Source organism: Salvia hispanica, chromosome 6 (genome assembly GCF_023119035.1).
Source record: "Salvia hispanica cultivar TCC Black 2014 chromosome 6, UniMelb_Shisp_WGS_1.0, whole genome shotgun sequence".
NCBI classification, from domain to species: Eukaryota; Viridiplantae; Streptophyta; class Magnoliopsida; order Lamiales; family Lamiaceae; genus Salvia; species Salvia hispanica.
In genome coordinates, this window is record NC_062970.1 from 18,107,976 (window position 1) to 18,126,957 (window position 18,982).

Consider the following 18,982-nt stretch of genomic DNA (forward strand, 5'->3'; position numbering starts at 1 on the left):
CCAAATTCGAATATTCTAAAAATGGAAGGCTCGAAAAAGAAATAGTGTATTTTTAAGTTTTAATAGTGGAACCGAGGAACACTCCACTCAATCACTCATCCTTCTCCACTTCAATTCATCTTACCTCCTACTTGGTATACTCTCTCACTCTCTCTGATTTGTATGAATGAATATCTTAATTGGATGAAATACAATATCCGACTCCTCATTATATGATTTTGAGTATATAATTTTGGCTTTTTTTGAGCAGATGATTACTGATTCTGATTCCTAGTTTGACCATTAATATTTCCTAATTTCGTATACACGATGGCAAGTTCCAGTTGATTTCAGTATATTTGGGGAGTTGTTGGTAATGTAATTGATCATATAACTGATGTTTTTGGTACTATGATTGCCACCAAAGCGTGTTAGTGGTGGAGACTGTTCAAATTCATGTGATTTTCTGTATTTGTTGGTTACTCTATTTCTCCATTGGCATGAATAGTATTAGGAAGCTGATTACCTAGTGTCTTGGTAGGTTTTTCATGGTGGTTCGTGAAGTTCATTCTGTTTCTAATTTTGTGACTGGTATCGGGTGCTTAGACGGTGGCAGGGATGTGTGTGTCGACAAATTTGCATTTACTATGTGCCAATAAAGAACATGGAGTCTACTCTTTCACATATTTTATGGACAAGAAACCTACAAACATCACCTGTTTTGGAGGTTCACCATAACCGTCTTTTTGAAAGTTTTACATTTGAAGAGTTAATTATGAATCCTTGATATTATAACAAATTGAGCTGAAATATGGAGCCCTCAACTGAGAAAAAATTTCATTTTGGTTTGAATCACGCAATCAGGCTGATTAAAATCATTTTGGCATCCCATTTTGTAGTCCTTTCTTGATTAATGTACCATATTGTTAGTATTATGCTTTTGGTCCTGCTGTTAGGAATTGGTTCCCTTTATTGCTGAAGGAAAATTATTTTTTCCTTATATATTTATCAATTTATGTATTGATAGAGGAGATCATTTTTCTACATCCATGCATAAAGTACAGAACATAAATTTTCAAATCAGAGCATCGTAAGATGGTTATAATGTAGATTTTGTCCAGGCTACATGGTTTTCTTTAACGCCAGTGTTCACTTTTGCTGATTTAATCAAAGATCTAATATCTGCAGTTGTAGGTTTTGGCTCTTGTACATGGGCTCATTGGTTGGTCAACTTGCTTTAACTCCAAAGAATGGTCATAAGATATGGGAGGATCCATCTTTCATCAAGTGGAGGAAGAGAGATGCTCATGTTCCTATGCACTGCCATGAATCTATTGAAGGTTGGCTTTGTTCTTTGGTTTTACACTACTCTGAGGTTGCATTTAGACTGGAGTATATGCTTTGAGGAGAGGAATGCCATCGTATAAAGTGGTTACAATTCTAAGATGATCGCGCAAAATATAGTTTAATGGTTCAAATTGTTTATAAGACGAGTTCATCCAAAGATTTAAATTGATATTTTTGCTATAGATTTGAATTCTTTTTCCTATAATCCAAATGCAGCCTAAATTGTCTCCATGTTAGTTACTTCTGAGAGGTCAACATGTTTTCAAAGTTCAAACAGTTCTCCTTAAGACTAATTATCTAATGTAATGTTTCTTAGACAAACTTTGTCACGACTTGCTTCTAAGTTTTCCTTTGCTTTGTTTATAAGGAAAAATTATTTTCTTTGCACCTTATTTTCTTGTAATTGAGATATTGGCTTCAACATTAAGACTATCATGTTGATAAGGAAGAGTTGTTTCAAGGATTTCTCTTCCTGCTATATTCTGATTTGGCTATGGAAGAGAGAAAAATCACCCATTTTAAAATTGGCTAGAAAATGTTATTAAATGCTCACTAACATTCTACAATAGCATAAGCAATTCTGATTATTGTGTTAGGGAGAGGTGGAGTGGGTGGGTTGTGCATTTGAATCATGTGACTAAAATTTGATGTTGTTACTGATTAGGCTCTTTGAAGTACTGGTATGAGCGCAACAAAGTGAGTATCTTGGTGTCAAAGGAAGCTGTTTGGGACGATGATGCTGTTGTAAAGGCAATTGACTGTGCTGCATACTGGGTCAAGAACTTGCCTTTCGTCAAGTCCTTGTCTGGAGATTGGAAATTCTTTTTGGCCCCCAATCCCACTGATGCTCCTGAATTTTATGACAGTTCATTTCAAGATTCTACATGGAATACTATACCAGGTAATTTCTCTGCTTTTTCCGTAGACTTGTAGTAACAAGGTTATAAACATTGCATAGTGAAGTACTACACACATGTAATATGCTGAAATCTGTATAAACAGAGTTCAATATACAATTTTGGGTATAGAACCCATATAAAAATACATAGGTTACCCATTGTATAAGAAATACATATACCTAATATATCTATATTCCTATAACCTTGGGAATAAAAACTTTTTCTGCAACATTCCCACACGATAAAAGCATTACATATAGTGACAGATCAAGCTTACAGTGGTCTCAAACTGTTATGCCTCTTTTATGGGATAGGTTATGAAATTTTCTGTGCATATTTGTGCACTGAAATGATAGCACCAGCTTCGTTACTTATTCTGATACAATTTTTTTTCCAGTGCCCTCCAGTTGGCAGATGCATGGATTTGACAAGCCAATCTACACAAATGTTGTATACCCATTTCCACTTACTCCACCTAAAGTCCCAGAAGATAATCCCACTGGCTGCTACAGGACCTACTTTTTCCTTCCTAAAGAATGGGAAGGTGAGATTTTAGTGTTAGGTCTTGCTCTGTAGATAGATTATTCTAGTACTTATGGTCTCCCATAGCTACTGAGAGTTGTAATGCCATTTCCTTTGGCTGTAAACCATCCGTCAAATTGTCATTGCAGGTCGGAGGATATTCTTACATTTTGAAGCTGTTGATTCTGCCTTCTTTACCTGGGTGAATGGACACCCAACTGGATATAGGTATGTTTTTCTATTGGCTCAAGACTTTTAAATGGACATCTCATACCAAAATTTCATCGAGGAAATATTTCTTAGTTTAGAATTGCTCCAGGACTACTAGAAACTTGTACTTTGTCATATCGAATCTTTAAGTGATTGACAAATAATAATTTCTTCTACTTGTAGAAAGGTATTGGAAAGTATAGAGGGGAATATCCATGTAAATTATGCATAGGTGGTCTCGCAATATTTTCTCTGTCTCTATTAAGGCATATGAGCTACTATGCTTGAGCAAAGCTGCTTACTTATATCACTGTTTATAGAGGAGAAACCAAATTCCTATTATGGATTGGTGGATTGCTTGTCATCATATCATTATAGATGGGAATGTGGATGTGAAAGTGGACAAAAAACTAAGAAGACTTACTGTAAAGCTTCTTTGTTTTGTTAATTTCTTGGCTGTTGCTCAGCGGTATTTTTCAAAGAAACTTGTATGTCCCCCTTAAAGGTGGAACTATCCCAGTAATTGGTTGCTATCAAGTTTAGAGATATACAACCAGTATCATTGTTCACACATCGACATGTGAACATAATAAGGTGGGGATGCCTGCTCATAATAAAATGTTTTCATTTACGAATTTTAGCTGCATGTATGCTCCACATAGTACCCACTATCATGTGTAGTCGTTCATCTGTGTAGTTCCATTGTTTAAAGAGTAAGTTCTTTAATAGTACTAAAAAAACTATCCTTCTGTTGTCAGTCAAGACAGCAGACTACCAGCTGAATTTGAGATCACCGATTTTTGTTATCCATGTGGATCTGACAAGAAAAATTGTCTGGCTGTTCAAGTGATGAGATGGTCTGATGGTTCATACCTTGAAGATCAGGATCACTGGTGGTTATCTGGTATCCATCGTGATGTTTTACTTCTTGCTAAACCAAAGGTTTGTACTGTAATACAGCGGCTCCAAGTGCTTTGGCCTTGGCCATTTTATTTACTTTGCTTAATTCTTAAAGCAAATGATATAGGGATTTCTACACTAACTTTTCAAAAGATATATTTGTATAACGGGTGATCTATTACAATGAAAGGAAAATCTTGAGAATGCATGGCATTAATATTCAAATGCAGTCCTTAAGTACAGTAGGCCAACTTGCAGAATAGTATTGATACCTGTGTAAGCGATCTGATCCACGTTTCAATGAGTCCTCAGGTCTTTATTGCAGACTACTTCTTCAAATCGAGTTTGGCGGAAGATTTTTCTTGTGCAGATATACAGGTAAAATAGACAAACTGTTTTCCTAGCAATACTGAAACTAACTGAAAATGGTCTCAAGTAATCTAATGCATTGAAGCCACTACTTGCTCTACCCAACCCTTTTCACACTTTGCCATGTATCAGTAACTCACATGATGTTTCTAGAGTGGTACTGAACTGCTGCTACTGATGCAGAGCTATTATATAATTCCCTGAGCATCTAACTTGTAACTGAGATGCAGGTAAAAATGAAATTGATTAGATTGATCACCTTGTCCTTCTTCTTCCAATATATTTACTTGGTTGGAACTTTATTTATGAAAATGAGGTATAAGAGTTACGTGACGTAACTCAGTACCAACACTTTTGAAATCTAGAACTATTTCATCTGCCTTCACATAATTGAATAATTGGTTCTGAGCCAGGCAAAAGCTTATGATTTGAGTTGCCAAGAAATCAATCCTATTCTATAAGTGTTGAATGTATGAGCTCGCTACTTATGCTTTACCCATTTTCTGTCCAGGTTGAAGTTAAAATTGACAAGTCAGAAATAAATACTGAAAGCTTAGCAGAAAGTGGGAATTTTTTCAAAATATCTGAAGACAAGTTTATAGAAAACTTCACCATTGAGGCTGAAATTTTTGATTCAGAGAGTTGGTACATCGGCAATGAACATCCCAAGCTGCAAAGTACAAATGTGGCTCATCTAGAATTAACTAATTCTGTTGATTATTACCTTGGCTTCATGGGATATCAACTTAAAGGGAAACTGCAGATGCCCAAGCTGTGGACTGCTGAGCATGTAAGTGCCTTTTGACCTAGAATTTGTATAAGCTTTCTTCTCTCAATACGTAATTATATAACTACAAAGGACTCGGGTTTGCAAACTGCTGAGGTCATAAAAGAAACCTGGTTCCTCTACATGTAGACAGTTCTAGAAACATCATCAATCAAAGTAATTTCTGTATGTTCTTTTGAATATGCTTATGCTAGTGAGTTCAAGTATACAGATCAGATTTTGCTGAATAAGTGTCAGTTTTGAGAATATAACCTTGCTGCATACTGTACCATGGCAGAGATGCTAGATCAGGAATCATGCATGCATGGGATACCTAAATATGTATATGATGTCAGAAGTTAAACAGTCATCTATTGAGTAACCATCTTTCAGCCATGCTGCTGTAGTTCCAGAAATTTCCATTGACTCTCTAGTATCTAGTCCTGAGATTTATTTTATTCATTTCTGTGTATAGTGGTGATGGTAGATATAAAATAAATATAATTAATATGCGGGTAGTTGTCACACAAATGGATCATTTTCGGTTGATTTCAATTCCTAACCTAGCTTTTTATCTTATTGTAAGGTATTCGTATTTCTGCCAATTTGTTTACTCAATCACATCAATAGTTAACCCAAATATACCTGAATTTCATATATATACTCCCTCCGTCCCATAAATATGGGCAATTGATATGGCGCAGGAATTAAGACAAAATTGGTAAAGTAAGAGAGAGGGGGAGAAGGGTAGTTAAAGTAGTGTTAGCGGATAGTGGGACCCACATTATTAGTAGTGTTTAATGATGGTATAAGTTGTAAATAAGTTGATGTATATGGGTAATAAATTGAGACAACTTTCAGAGAATGGAATGCACATATTTTTGTGAGACGGACGAAAATGGAAAGTGCACATATTTTTATGGGACGTAGGGAATATTATTCTTCTGGTGGACTCTTATCATTAATTTGTATAATGACAGCCAAATCTTTACACTCTTGTTGTCACCCTTAAAGATGCCTCTGGGAACATTGTTGATTGTGAATCATGCCAAGTTGGCATAAGGCAAATATCAAAAGCCCCAAAACAACTCCTTGTAAATGGACAACCTGTGAAGATAAGAGGGGTGAACAGGCATGAACACCACCCTCGTCTCGGTAAAACAAACTTGGAGTCGTGCATGGTTCAGGTAATGAATCTTATGAGTGTCTATGTCTGCTTGCATGTTCGTAGATCTGGTGCAATGCTCGTTGACATGCTTCTTTTTGTTGTATTCATCTAGGATTTAATTGTGATGAAGCAAAACAATATGAATGCCGTCAGAAACAGCCATTACCCTCAACATCCAAGGTGGTACGAGTTGTGTGATCTGTTCGGCATGTACATGATCGATGAGGCCAATATTGAAACACATGGTTTTCATCTTTCCTCCAATGTAAGGCATCCTACAATTGAACCAATTTGGGCCGCTTCCATGTTGGATCGAGTTATAGGAATGGTTGATAGGGACAAAAACCATGCTTGCATCATTTCTTGGTCTTTAGGAAATGAGTCAAGTTATGGCCCCAATCATGCTGCACTTGCAGGTATCTTTTTTTTCCCTCTGGCCTTGCTTGGCCTAGACCATTTTAAGTATATACCATATTGAAAAATTGCATGCTTCTATATTAGCACTTTATCAGCCGGCTGTCTACTCCCTCCCTCTATATGCCTGTTGTAGATCCATTACCTGAATCATAGTGACAATTAAATTTACTAGTGAAAAGTAAACTGCAACCAATCATACTAGAAATTATGAGGGCATAATTTCTCACATCATTTTTCTTCTGGTAATGTGGTTTCTGTAATATTATCATGAGACTCCTTCTGTGAAGCAGAAGGGCCACATTACACTCTATTTAAATTTTGGAGAACTTAAATGCTTAAAAAAATAATTATAGCAATATCTTGGACATTTATGATCACATTTGTGAAACTTAATCAGAAATATTACGAGTTATTGTATGTGTTATTATTTTTATAGTATCATTCATTTCTGATTTTTCTGGTATGAAAACAAATTTTATATGCTTTCTTGAAGTTTTTGGAGAGTTAATCTGTAAAGATGTATATGCATTAGCCAGTCAATTTTCTGGTGATTTGGTGATTAAAATTTAGGATTAGCTGAAGTAGTCTAAATATGACTTTATTCAATCTTAGGTTGGGTTAGAGGTAAGGATTCAACTAGGGTCTTACACTATGAAGGTGGGGGAGCCAGAACATCTTCAACAGATATTGTTTGCCCCATGTACATGCGTGTTTGGGATATGGTTAAGATTGCTCAAGATCAAGACGAATTACGTCCGTTGATACTGTGCGAGTAAGTCCCTCTATTTATTAAACGCATGCCTGTAGAAATAGAATTATTTTCCACCCAATCTCGTACAAATACTGAATCACTAATTTAGATACTAAAAAACTGCCAGATATTCACATTCAATGGGAAACAGCACTGGGAATATTCAGGAATACTGGGAAGCAATTGATAGCACATTTGGTCTTCAGGGAGGCTTTATCTGGGAATGGGTTGATCAGGTTCATATCATATTAAGTTTTACACTAGTCCTTTAATTGAATAGTTGATTTTATTTAAAAGGACCAAACTGAAAGTTATAAATCAGAGAAAGTTGGGAAGTTAGTGCAGAAAGATGCATGTCATAGGCAAATACATCCTTTACTATTTCTTCACAGATCAGATGATACAATTTGTAAGTTATAAAAGATGATGTGATGGCTAAATGTCCCTCTATCAAAAGAGGGAATATTACCTTAGTGCTTACATGGTTGTTTTCTAATTGAAGTTGGAGTGTGTATAGGACCATTAGTTGCAAATGAAGCTGTTATGATTGTTATCTATTATACTAACATACTATTACTTTCAAATACTGTGTTTGCATTGCTACATTTAGGAGGCTAATTGAGGAATATGGAAGCATTTGTTTTTTACAATAACCATCTTACTGGTTCCTCAATATGATTAATATATTTTTGTAATATTTTCTGGGAGTAATATGATTCCCTTAATATGATTAATGCAATAACAACATTTATGCTTCCCTGTGAATTAGATGATTAATATCTTTTTGCTCTTGAAAGGCACTGTTGAAGGAGAGTTCCGATGGTGCCAAACACTGGGCATACGGAGGCGATTTTGGAGATATCCCTAATGATCTGAACTTCTGTCTAAATGGCCTTGTATGGCCAGATAGAAGTCCACATCCAGCTTTGCACGGTAATAAGTGATCATCTTCCATCATGACATATGCCGCATATATATAGTACAAGAGACTAAGCTAGAATATGCCACATAACCGATGTGGGATACTTATATATTCTTAACAGTTTTTAATATTGATCTCCATTCGGTTAATTTTGTAATTTTCAGAGGTGAAATTTGTTTACCAGCCCATCAAGATTTCACTTACGGAAGGGATAGTTAAGGTGGTATCTTGTATAATCATGTTATTTTTATAATTCCTTCCTTATCATACTCCTGGAACCGAAGTTGATTTTGTAGGTTACAAACACACACTTCTTTTCTACAACACAAGACGTAGCATTCCATTGGGTGGTGCATGGGGATGGAAGTGAGCTAGGCTCAGGGATCCTCAGCCTTCCAATAATAGGGCCCCAGAAAAGTTATGACATGAACTGGGAGGCTGGCCCTTGGTATAATCCGTGGTGTACTTCAGATGCAACAGAATCTTTTTTGACAATTACTGTAAAGCTCTTGAGCTCCACTCGCTGGGCTGAAGCTGGCCATATAGTTTCGTCTGCACAAATCGAACTGCCAGTAAAACGAAACATTGTTCCTCATGTAGGTGTTCTTGCTGTAATCAGTGATGGCCTCTGGAACTGTTTTCTGGTTGTGTGGTATTACTAATATCTAATGAGTATTCTGGTTTTCAGATCATTGACTCCAACCAGCATGCCTTGTTTACTGAAGTTCTTGACGATTCTATAGAAGTTAGGAACTCAAAGCACTGGGGGATCAAGTTTAACAAACAAACTGGACTTATTGAGAGCTGGAAGGTAATTTATCATCAAGCAGCACTAAATTTCATTCTATCATTTCCTGTGTACCATTGTGACATGCTTATATGCATAGGTAGAGGTAAGCATGTTTTATACTCCGTATATGATACTTTGTTCATATGAAATTCCAGTGTATGCATGTCTGCAAGAAATATATATTAATCCTTCTGTGCAATGGAATGAACGATAGGTGGACGGGGTCCTGGTAATGAACAAAGGTATACAGCCATGCTTTTGGAGAGCACCCACGGATAATGACAAGGGGGGTGACGCAGAAAGTTATCTTTCTAAGTGGAAACTTGCGAAACTGAACAATTTGACTTTTGTGATAGAGAGTTGCACGGTTGTTGATGTTTCAAATAATCTAGTAAAAATTGCCATGACCTATCTTGGCATTCCTAGTGATGCAGATAAAAACTCATCTCAACCAGAAGCTTGTTTATTCAAAGTTGATTTATTCTACTCAATTTATGGTTCTGGCGATGTTGTACTGGAATGCAATGTAAAACCAAATTCTGATCTACCACCTTTGCCTCGAGTGGGGATTGAGTTTCACTTGGACAAATCACTGGACCAGATCAAATGGTATGGAAGAGGGCCTTTTGAATGCTATCCTGATCGAAAAGCTGCTGCACATGTTGGCTTGTACGAGCAGGATGTTTGTGGCTTGCATGTGCCATACATATTTCCAGTTGAATGTGCAGGGCGGACAGATGTTAGGTGGGTGACATTTCAAAACAAGAATGGTTGTGGGATTTATGCTTCCACTTACGGAGGGTCTCCACCGATGCAACTGAATGCAAGTTACTACGGCACTGCTGAGCTTGAGAGGGCAACACACAATGAGAAACTAGTTAAGGGAGAAGACATTGAGGTACTCTCTTGCTGCTCCTCCTATATCCTTCTTATCTTCCTCCAATCGAATACTTAGTTCTTTTCCCTTTATGTCCCCACTAAAGCATTGCGTACCACTTGATTAATCATCCCAAGAACATAACAAATTGTTTGGTGATCATAGCCTTTTATCATTTATCGGACAAGCGTCATCCTAAGTTTTTAGGCGACAACCACAACAATAGATTTGTGGTTGTCTTGCCCAACGATCTTGCATCAATATCCAGATTTGTTGGTGACATTTTGGTGGTTGCACAGGTGCATCTTGACCACAAGCACATGGGTATAGGTGGAGACGACAGCTGGTCTCCTTGTGTCCACGAGAAATATCTTGTGCCTGCTGTGCCTTACTCATTCACCGTCAGGCTATCGCCTCTGATTGCTCCCACGACAGGTCAATCCATTTACAGATCCCAGCTCCAAAAGAAGTGAATTTCGATAATTGTTCTGCTTTGTTTTTGTCTTACCTTTGACATTATGTTCACACCACTTGGTGCTGTATCAGTATGGCTACTCATATGTCCTCTTTTTACTAATAAGATAAGCCATCAACAGCTCTATGTACTTTTGACAAGAATTAGTGCCTGGTTCAATTTCCTATTGTGTTTTGGACGCTGTATCTTTTGATAATTGTTAAACAATATGTTCATGAATGCCAAATTTGAAAGTTCACTGTTAACGTATAAAACTAGAAATTTAAGCACGTGCGATATTGTGTAAAAATGGCACACGATTTGTAAAACAACGTTGCAAGCCTCCGACATAGCTTGTAAAAGAGCTGTGTGTGTAAAGCTATGGGCGCACACGTCACTGATCCGCCTCAGACCAATGGCTTGGTGCATGGTGCACACACCACCCCCTCTGCTATTGGTTTCTATTTTAGAGTGAAGTACATATTTAGTCCTTAGAGTCTGAGGTTGTGTCCCTAGCAAAAGCAAAAAGAAGTATGGTTAGTCTCTAACATTTAAAATACTCACGTATGAGTTTTTTAGGATGAAACACCTCTCAGCCATGAAGGATAGCTTTGTCCATTCCTAATTCCTTCTCACATGCGATGCTGATTCTTTTGTTGATTTGAAAAAAAAACATACTTCCTCCGTCCCATAATAAGAGTTATATTTTGTCATTTTGGTCCATTCAATAATAATTGTCACATTTCATTTTTTACCATAAGTAAGTCTCATATTCTACTAGTTCACTTCATTCACTATTATAAAACTAATATAAAAAAGTGTACTCCATATTCCTTCAATTTTTCCAACCCATATCCTTTACGTACATGTTTTAAAACTCGTGCCTACACCAAATGTGACTCTTATGTGGGACGAAGGGAGCATTTACTTTTGCACTAAATCTTTTATTCAACAATGAATAAAAGATTGTTCATTCACATACATTAGGAGATAATATGGGAGTTCTAGTATTTCCTATTTCACTCCTTCTCACCAGTATGATCCCAGTGTTCTAAATTGAGTATTGATTTTAACAAATTTTCACCAATTCACTTTTTTGTATCCACTACCATTCATACTTGACAAACTTAAAGAAAATGTAAAGTTTTCAAAATATAGTTCAACTAGGAGCACTATATTTTATTTAGCAAAATTAAATAATTTGTTAAAAGAATTAAAATAGATAAAGAGATGAGACAAGTTTGACATAGAAAGATAGGGGATTGAAATTTATTTGAGAAATATATGGGAGAAAAAAATGGGAGATAGAACTCACGTATTATCTCTTAATGTATGGGAGGAAAAAATAGGAGAGAGAAATAAATACTCATCTCATCCTATAAAAATAGAATGAATATATTTTTTTGTCGGTCCCATAGAAACAATTGTCGATTGAAATTAATAATGTATGTAGAGTGTGAAAATAGATACTATTAACTTTCTTTTAAGTTGATTATCCTCTCTTCTGATATTTCAGAAAAAAGGTCGAGATTCAAGATATATATTTAATTTATGATTAAACTTATTTCAATGTTCTCCCTCAGTCCTACAGTCATACTAACTCTTTGACTTTTCTACCCTCGTTTTATAAAAATGGTTTAATAAATAGTTAAAAAGAGGAATGAAGGGAGTAATTGATAAAGATATTAGCAGCTCAATAATTCCATGAAATAGTTAGTTGTCGATTGCAATTATCAATTATGGCTTTCCAATCGAGCAGCTTAGTATTATCTTCTTCATCAACGTGCAACTTTCTTCCATGGACTGACACTCTCCAAATTCCAATTCCATCTTTCCACTCGGAGCCGCTGTAAATGTGGATTATCCGCTGAAGATGATTTCAAATTTGTGCTTCATGATGCGCTTGATTCTTCCGGCATCGATGCGTCTCACGCGCCAGGGTCAATTTTATCTGCTTTAAGTAAAATTTTTCATGTGGCGTGGCTGCTTGTTGATGAATGGAATAGTTTGTGAACTCAACTATTCGATCAATTTTACTGCGAAATTCGGTAATCTGCAGCGATTATTCTAAGTAGGTCGGGATCAATACGGAAAGCATTATCATGGTTTATATCTAAATTTAATTAAATTTAGAATTTACAGTCTAGTCTTCTAAGTGTGTTTGCAGAATCAGAATGATAGTATTGATTTTCATCACTCAGAATTCTGGAATCTGCAAGCAAGTTTTTGTGTGATAGTTGGCGGAAGAATGTGTTGAATGTCATGTTGAAATTGTTTACAGAATGTGCTGTGATTCTTGTTGAGGAATGTGGAATAATGTGAGTCAATGGTAGTGGTCATACAACTTGTTAAGAGAATTTACATTATGTACATAATGGATGTGGCTGTTATATCAAAAGATTGATTTTACCTCTTTTGTTAGTAAACCCTGCTGACAGTGGCACAAAAAGATAGTAATTGTTTGGAAGTAGAAATATCTTTTGTGATTTCTTCTCCTTTGATTCAGAAGTTATTTTTATGTTTGTCTTGTGGGATCAATGTTTAACTATGTCTCTGTTGAACAGGCTGCAAGGGTAGGCTTTTGCTCGCTGATAAAAGAGTTCTCTGACATTGAGAGAGGAACAAGTATCGCTGTTAATAGAGGGGTAGATTTAGCCAGAGCAGCTCTTCATATCACAGCTGAAGATGACCCCCTCATCTCGCACTCTTCTGTTCCATTGCCAGTTGATTAGATTAGATACCCTCTCCATGGGATTTTGCTCTCAATACAGCTCCTCATTTAGATCCTCACCCGACAATTTTCTTGACTGTTTAGAACGATACCTATACCTCTGTTTCCATGCTCTCCCTTATATACTCAGAGATTCTACAGATTCTTCACATGTTGGGTGTCCTGAATTTTGATGTAGAAATCTTCTTTCCCCGTGATTTACATAGTTCTCCCAGAGGGTATCTAAAACAAAAGAGCAAAGAATCTGATCAATCACATATTATGACATCACAATCTTTACTAGTGGAGGTGATAATTTTGTTAATTGCTGTCTAGTTAAATATGGGCCATATGATCCTTTACGGAAGGTCAGTTGTGGGAATCCTTCTGAACTTGTCCTGCATGATCTTTGACTAGACTGTGTTTGATGGTTGCGTTTGCTCCTTTTATATCTTGGTATTTGAAATCACATTGGAGAACTTCCTAGTCAGACCAAGTATGTAGGAGCCCCTGAGTAAATATTACAATTAATGTGTTTGTAGGCATCCAACATTGTACTCCATTAGTTATGCTTCCATTTCACCTAGATATGCCAGATGCCATTTTTATTATTTTGCTATGAAAAGACCAAGCCTCACATGTTGAACTTTAAATCAAATCTAAGATATATTCACTGGGTAAATAACCTTATAATTTTCCATCTAAGACTCCAAGAATTCTGTTTATCCTTTAACATCTTTTAACACAGATTTAACTGAGTCGGCAACCAGTTTATTTATCATCAAATTTAATGATATGTGCTAGGGGAAAGAACAATTCCTCAATATACCCTTGGGATCTTGGAATTAAAGGGTTGGTGGTAACCTAATGTTGTTCCCATTTTGTGCAGATACTGAAAGATTTAAAGAATGCTTTCTGGCCATATCAACTTGATCATGCTAGGAGTTCATTCCTAAGGGCCGCAGAAGCTGCTCATTGCGTCACTGGTGCCAACAATGCTAATGAAAGGTAGTATATACAATCTATATAGGTGTCGTTCGGTTGCTATAACTAATTATCATATGATTGTCTATAAGTATTATTTTAGTTGTAGGGAGAATGTCTAGACTCATTATCATATAATTATTCATCTATGATTAAGTTGTGAGATTCAATCTCATGAACCAAACATAATATGCATTCAATCATGAGATATAATCCTTCAAAATGATCGGGCCCATAATGAAGGATGCTTTCTTTTCCGTGCTCCATCCTACTTTGCTCAATACAGTGCCTCATGGCTTGCCTCTGCCAAGGTTGCCCGCCATCGGCTGCAACGAGGTTTTGGACTAGTGTTCATTTTGGAGATATGCGTCGTGCATTATCAGGTATCTTACTCTATGGTATTCCTGCTCCAGTCACTTTAATTGGCCATTATCTACTGAACATGGTGAATACATTCTTTCATAAGTTTGGTAAAGGTTTCTAATAGACAGACATGATTTCAGAAAAGTCCTAGAATAAGATACTGGGAACATGTTTGGTTAATCTTCTTTATTTAGAACTTTTACTACTTCCAGTTTACTTACATGACCACTTCATCTGAAACTTCAAGATATTTGTGAGGAAAATTGTCTAATATCCAGTGAATTACTTGACATCAAAGCCATTTTAGTGGAACCTTTACAATAATATGGCAGCTGTGAGATCTGATCTTGTTACCCTCTACCAAGGCTTTGTTGAATAATCATCTTATTCATAAGTATAACTATTGACAATTAGAACCATTGGATATTTACCAACAATGATGAGATGTAATCGTCTGAACAACATAATATAACCCAAGATACACTCTTCGAAGACTCTAGCTTGTGCATACCTGGTGTTGGTGAACTAGCTTTCCAGAGGTGCCCTTATTTCATTATCATTTTAACAATTTATGCCTTGTAACAGCATGTGAACACCTTATTGTACTGAAGCATGATCCTAAGGAACGAAGAGACTATGCTGTACTCCTCTACCATTATGGATATTACGAGGAAGCACTGCAGTTCCTTAAGCATTACGAGGAGTACTTAATTGTTTTTAGTTGAGTGACTCAATGTTGCATTTTATTTGCAGTAGCAAACTGGTTCGGACACCAATGTCGAGGAAGAAGCCGTAGAGAAACTAGTAGTACGACTGAACCTGATTTTGATGGAGGTTGGTTGGTCAAAACAACCGGAGCCCAGGAATATCCTTTTCAAAAACTCTGAACCATGGTAATATCCAGGTCTTATTTCATTTTGCTAATGTTGTAATATAATGTGTACATATCATATATATTCCCTTGTATAATTGTATTTGTATAGCTGATGAGTTTATATTAGAGACACATAGGAAATAGTTTATGGGAATCCAGCCTCTATTTTTGTTGTTCTCTTATTTCCCCATTTCAGTTGACGAGTTGCAGATATGGCTGATATGGCGAAAATTATCTAAATCGGTTAGAAAATATATTTTCAACTTGAGCATCAAAATGACATTGAAATGGCTCCAGTGTGGTGCTGAAAGTATATTTTTGACGTTGTTTTGATGCTTAACCGAAAAATATATTTCCACATAATTTAAAAATTAAATTAAATTATCCAAATTAACTTGAGTTTTCCACCTCAGTATCCAGATTATTTCAAGTCAACTTCTTTTTGCAATAATTCAAAGGTCAGACCATTTCTACATGGCCAAAGACAAGCCAAAAAATGTAATAATGGTAAGCATTAATCAAAGTATATGAAAAGTAAAAACTATTCCGAATTCTAAGTAGGAAACATGACGAGGTACTAATAATTGGTACTATGTTTCCTTGTATTGTATATTATCTCATTGCCGTTGTTGTGTACAAAGCTTATTTTGTGTAGTGGCCTTGGACCAAAAGAATTGGTACAAAAATGGTAGCTATAAATACAACAAGATGGATCCATCATCAACCGTCTTCTGTAAAAACTCTGAATATGAAATCCCTGAAGCGTTTGGAGTATTGCTTGGGATCCACAGCTGAGATAGAGGTCGGGTCGAACTGGAATGACTTGTAGGCGTGCTCGAGCTTCTTGCTAATATCGTAGTCTTGCAGGATGTCAATGATGCCGAAAATGAGGACCACGTCGTAGTACTCCCCTGTCGGCTCTCCCACTAGCTGAGCCTCCCCATTATTTTTCCTTACTGTCAGCTCGGCTCGTGCAGGGATGTTGGCACCTAGTTTGAATGTTGTCGACCTGCCACAACCACTTGTCATTTTTTCTGATAGGAATAAGAAGATTGATTGATTTTGGGAAGCATCTTACTGGCTGAGGTCCGGTGATCCGTTGCCTAGAGGCGTTCGGGCACCCATAATTAGGGGCTCCCCGGCATTGGACAGGTCTTTGAAGTGAATGCCAACAAGAAGGCTGTAATCCATGATTCTCTCTTGTTCAAGTAAGTCACAGTCTCTGTCTATTTGACTATACACAACATAGATATTTTAGAATCAAACTAGATTCCTTAATTTGACACTAGTTTTGATTGATTGGATTATACCTGCAGAAATCTCTGAACCAAGACTTGTGCAAACGGAATATGAAGTTCAAATCGAGGTCCTTGAGGGTCATGGTTGGTTCAATCTCTGATTCGGGCTTGTCAGTTAGGCGGCCGTGGGAGGAGCCTTTCAGATCAAAGCGTCGGTGGATGGCATATTCCGTGCAAAACAGATTCCCAATGATCACAAACCGCACCTGCTTGAGTCAATCACATTATGAGAATGAATGGATGATATTAATAGCAAAATGAATGTGTGTTCTTGTTGGTTACCTTCTTCTGCGCAGCGCCAGTCAACTTCACGCAATGGAGACCGTAGAATTTGGTGACAAGGGTGTTTTCAAACGCACGGACGTGCTTATAGTAATCTGAAAGCATTCTGATAAGCACCTGCTAAACAACCATCTCTTATGTTATATCTTGTATGTTCAAGATTTGAAATTAATATAATAGATTTGAACTCACTTTTGCCTCTGACTTCTTCATGGTCTTGATCATGTATCTGTCATCGTTGGTCAAGTAGAAGAAGCTTCCACTTTTACCCGGTGAGGAGAGCTCCCGGAGAGCATCATTTCCACATATGGATATCATGTAATCAGCAGGATCCACCTTAAACAATTGCCGAAGCGCCCTGAAAGGAAATGAAAAGCCTATCTGGTGAGACTGGTGTGACTCGAGCTTAACATCTAGAGAAAACAATAACACTACCTCACCTGAAAACCAATGGACAATAGTCCTTCCATCTGAAATCACACGATTGGTGAGGCGGGGTGTGTTTGGATCCCGAAGGAGGGAACTTTGTCCATACTTTCTCCCTTGGATCAAAAGCCGAAGGTTTTAGATCAAGAGTTGTCGATGGAGCAGGTCTTCCCACAGCATGCCTACAGCAACATGAACTCGATTCAAATGTATTTGAAACTGCATTCAAGAAATCTAAACTTATGTGTTACAAAGGCTATCAGATAAACTCAAACTGTAGTGGCAACTTCACAAAAAAGACTAACATCATCCAAATCATTTTTATTCCTTGCACATTAGAAGGCAAATTACCTTATCCCTAACTGCAAATTCAACATGAGATCATAATTCTTATGCCCTTTGGATATAGTGTTCCCCTGCCTCTTGGTTGGCTTGATAACGATATGTGGCCTCCCGACCCCTCTAGCCACCGTATCCAAATCCTCAGCCCTCCCTGTCCCGGGGGACCCCTCCCCCAAATCCCTACCAGATTCAAAGCGAGCACTGCTCCCATCAAAACTATACTCAGAGCCTGCATTGCTCAACCCCCCTCCATCCACAGAGCTCGCCCTCAAATTATTCACGGCAGAATTCCTTAGAACTTCCTCCCCATCACAAGGCCAGTTCAACATCTTCATACAAGGGTAGTCACCAATCTCCTCACCAGGATGGATCCTACAATCACTCAGATTCTCCAAATACACTTCTTGAGGATCCCACTCAAAGCTACCCGAATGAGAACTCGATGGATAGTAAGTCCCGCTCTGCTCACTTTGATCCTTACTCCACACCCCAACATAGCAGCTACCATCAACCCAACGGAAGGTCCCATTGCCCCGGGGCAACCCAGCCTCCCAACTACCTTCATATCTATTCCCATTAGCCCAAACCATGATTCCATTCCCATTCATTCTCCCCCTCCTCCAATGCCCCACGTACTGGTTCCCGTTAATCCAGCTATACTTTCCCTTTCCATCAGGCAGGCCGCGACGCCAATGGCCCTCGTATTTATCCCCGTTGGAGTATTGACAGACGCCCTTACCGTGCCTGAGGTTGGATTGCCAAGCCCCAGTATACCTCTCATTAGAGGAGCCTACAAAAACGCCATCTCCCTCCATGAAGGCACTCTTGAATCCACCCTCGTAGGCGGCTCCAGAGGGCCAGGTGAACCGGCCGTGGCCCATCATCCAGCCGTGGTGCCAGTCCCCCTCGTAGGTGCAACCATCAGCCCAAGAGCATGTGCCGTGGCCGTGGGGCCAGTTGTCTGACCATTGGCCAGAGTAGGTGTCGTGGTTGGGGAAGTCCTTGTCGACGTGGGGATGCTCATCGTCCACATGGGCAACTGACATGGCTGCAAATATGCTGTTGGCCCTCCTCTTCACCGTGCCTCGAGATTTCTTCAACTTCGCTTCCCACACTTTGACAATGCCACTCATCCTCCTCCTCCTTCCAACTTTCTCTCCACTCTCATCCTTCTCCTTTCTCACCCAAGATCATATTCTGTTTCTTTCAAGAATCTCACCTCTGATATATTATCAACACTCATTTTCTCCCCTCTATGATGAGATTGAATCTCTCAAATTAGAGCATTTTCATAAGGGGATCATCAACATCCCCAGTTTTATTCTATGAACC

General features: G+C 37.8%; 2 protein-coding genes and 1 pseudogene across 16 annotated transcripts; 2 read left to right on the plus strand and 1 right to left on the minus strand.

The window, feature by feature from the left end:
- Positions 1-10,556, plus strand: LOC125193958 (beta-galactosidase). 3 transcript variants are annotated; one of them, XM_048091918.1, is made up of 18 exons: positions 1-134; positions 1,174-1,319; positions 1,991-2,227; positions 2,623-2,769; positions 2,897-2,975; positions 3,716-3,899; positions 4,170-4,235; positions 4,738-5,016; positions 5,973-6,179; positions 6,273-6,576; positions 7,190-7,349; positions 7,456-7,564; positions 8,126-8,261; positions 8,415-8,470; positions 8,547-8,846; positions 8,939-9,061; positions 9,255-9,938; positions 10,217-10,556. In XM_048091918.1, exons 2-18 carry the CDS (start codon positions 1,190-1,192, stop codon positions 10,388-10,390), a joined length of 3,375 nt encoding a protein of 1,124 aa, XP_047947875.1. In that variant the 5' UTR covers positions 1-134; positions 1,174-1,189; the 3' UTR covers positions 10,391-10,556. The 3 variants fall into 3 exon arrangements, with proteins under 3 accessions (XP_047947875.1, XP_047947876.1, XP_047947877.1); XM_048091919.1 differs by having other exon boundaries at positions 42-134; positions 1,168-1,319; XM_048091920.1 differs by lacking the exon at positions 1-134 and adding an exon at positions 339-352 and having other exon boundaries at positions 1,168-1,319.
- Positions 10,557-12,081: 1,525 nt separating this feature from the next.
- Positions 12,082-17,073, plus strand: LOC125194508. Of its 13 annotated transcripts, XR_007171769.1 has the most exons (8): positions 12,082-12,311; positions 12,936-13,449; positions 13,971-14,089; positions 14,352-14,448; positions 15,182-15,321; positions 15,716-15,809; positions 15,944-16,510; positions 16,619-17,073. XR_007171769.1 is itself a non-coding variant. In XM_048092767.1 (6 exons), exons 2-5 carry the CDS (start codon positions 13,211-13,213, stop codon positions 15,035-15,037), a joined length of 420 nt encoding a protein of 139 aa, XP_047948724.1. In that variant the 5' UTR covers positions 12,082-12,311; positions 12,936-13,210; the 3' UTR covers positions 15,038-15,069; positions 15,182-15,484. The 13 variants fall into 13 exon arrangements, 7 of the variants coding, with proteins under 7 accessions (XP_047948724.1, XP_047948721.1, XP_047948720.1 ...); XR_007171767.1 differs by having other exon boundaries at positions 15,716-16,510; XR_007171768.1 differs by lacking the exon at positions 15,716-15,809.
- Positions 16,023-18,783, minus strand: LOC125194507 (annotated as a pseudogene).
- Positions 18,784-18,982: the final 199 nt, after the last annotated feature.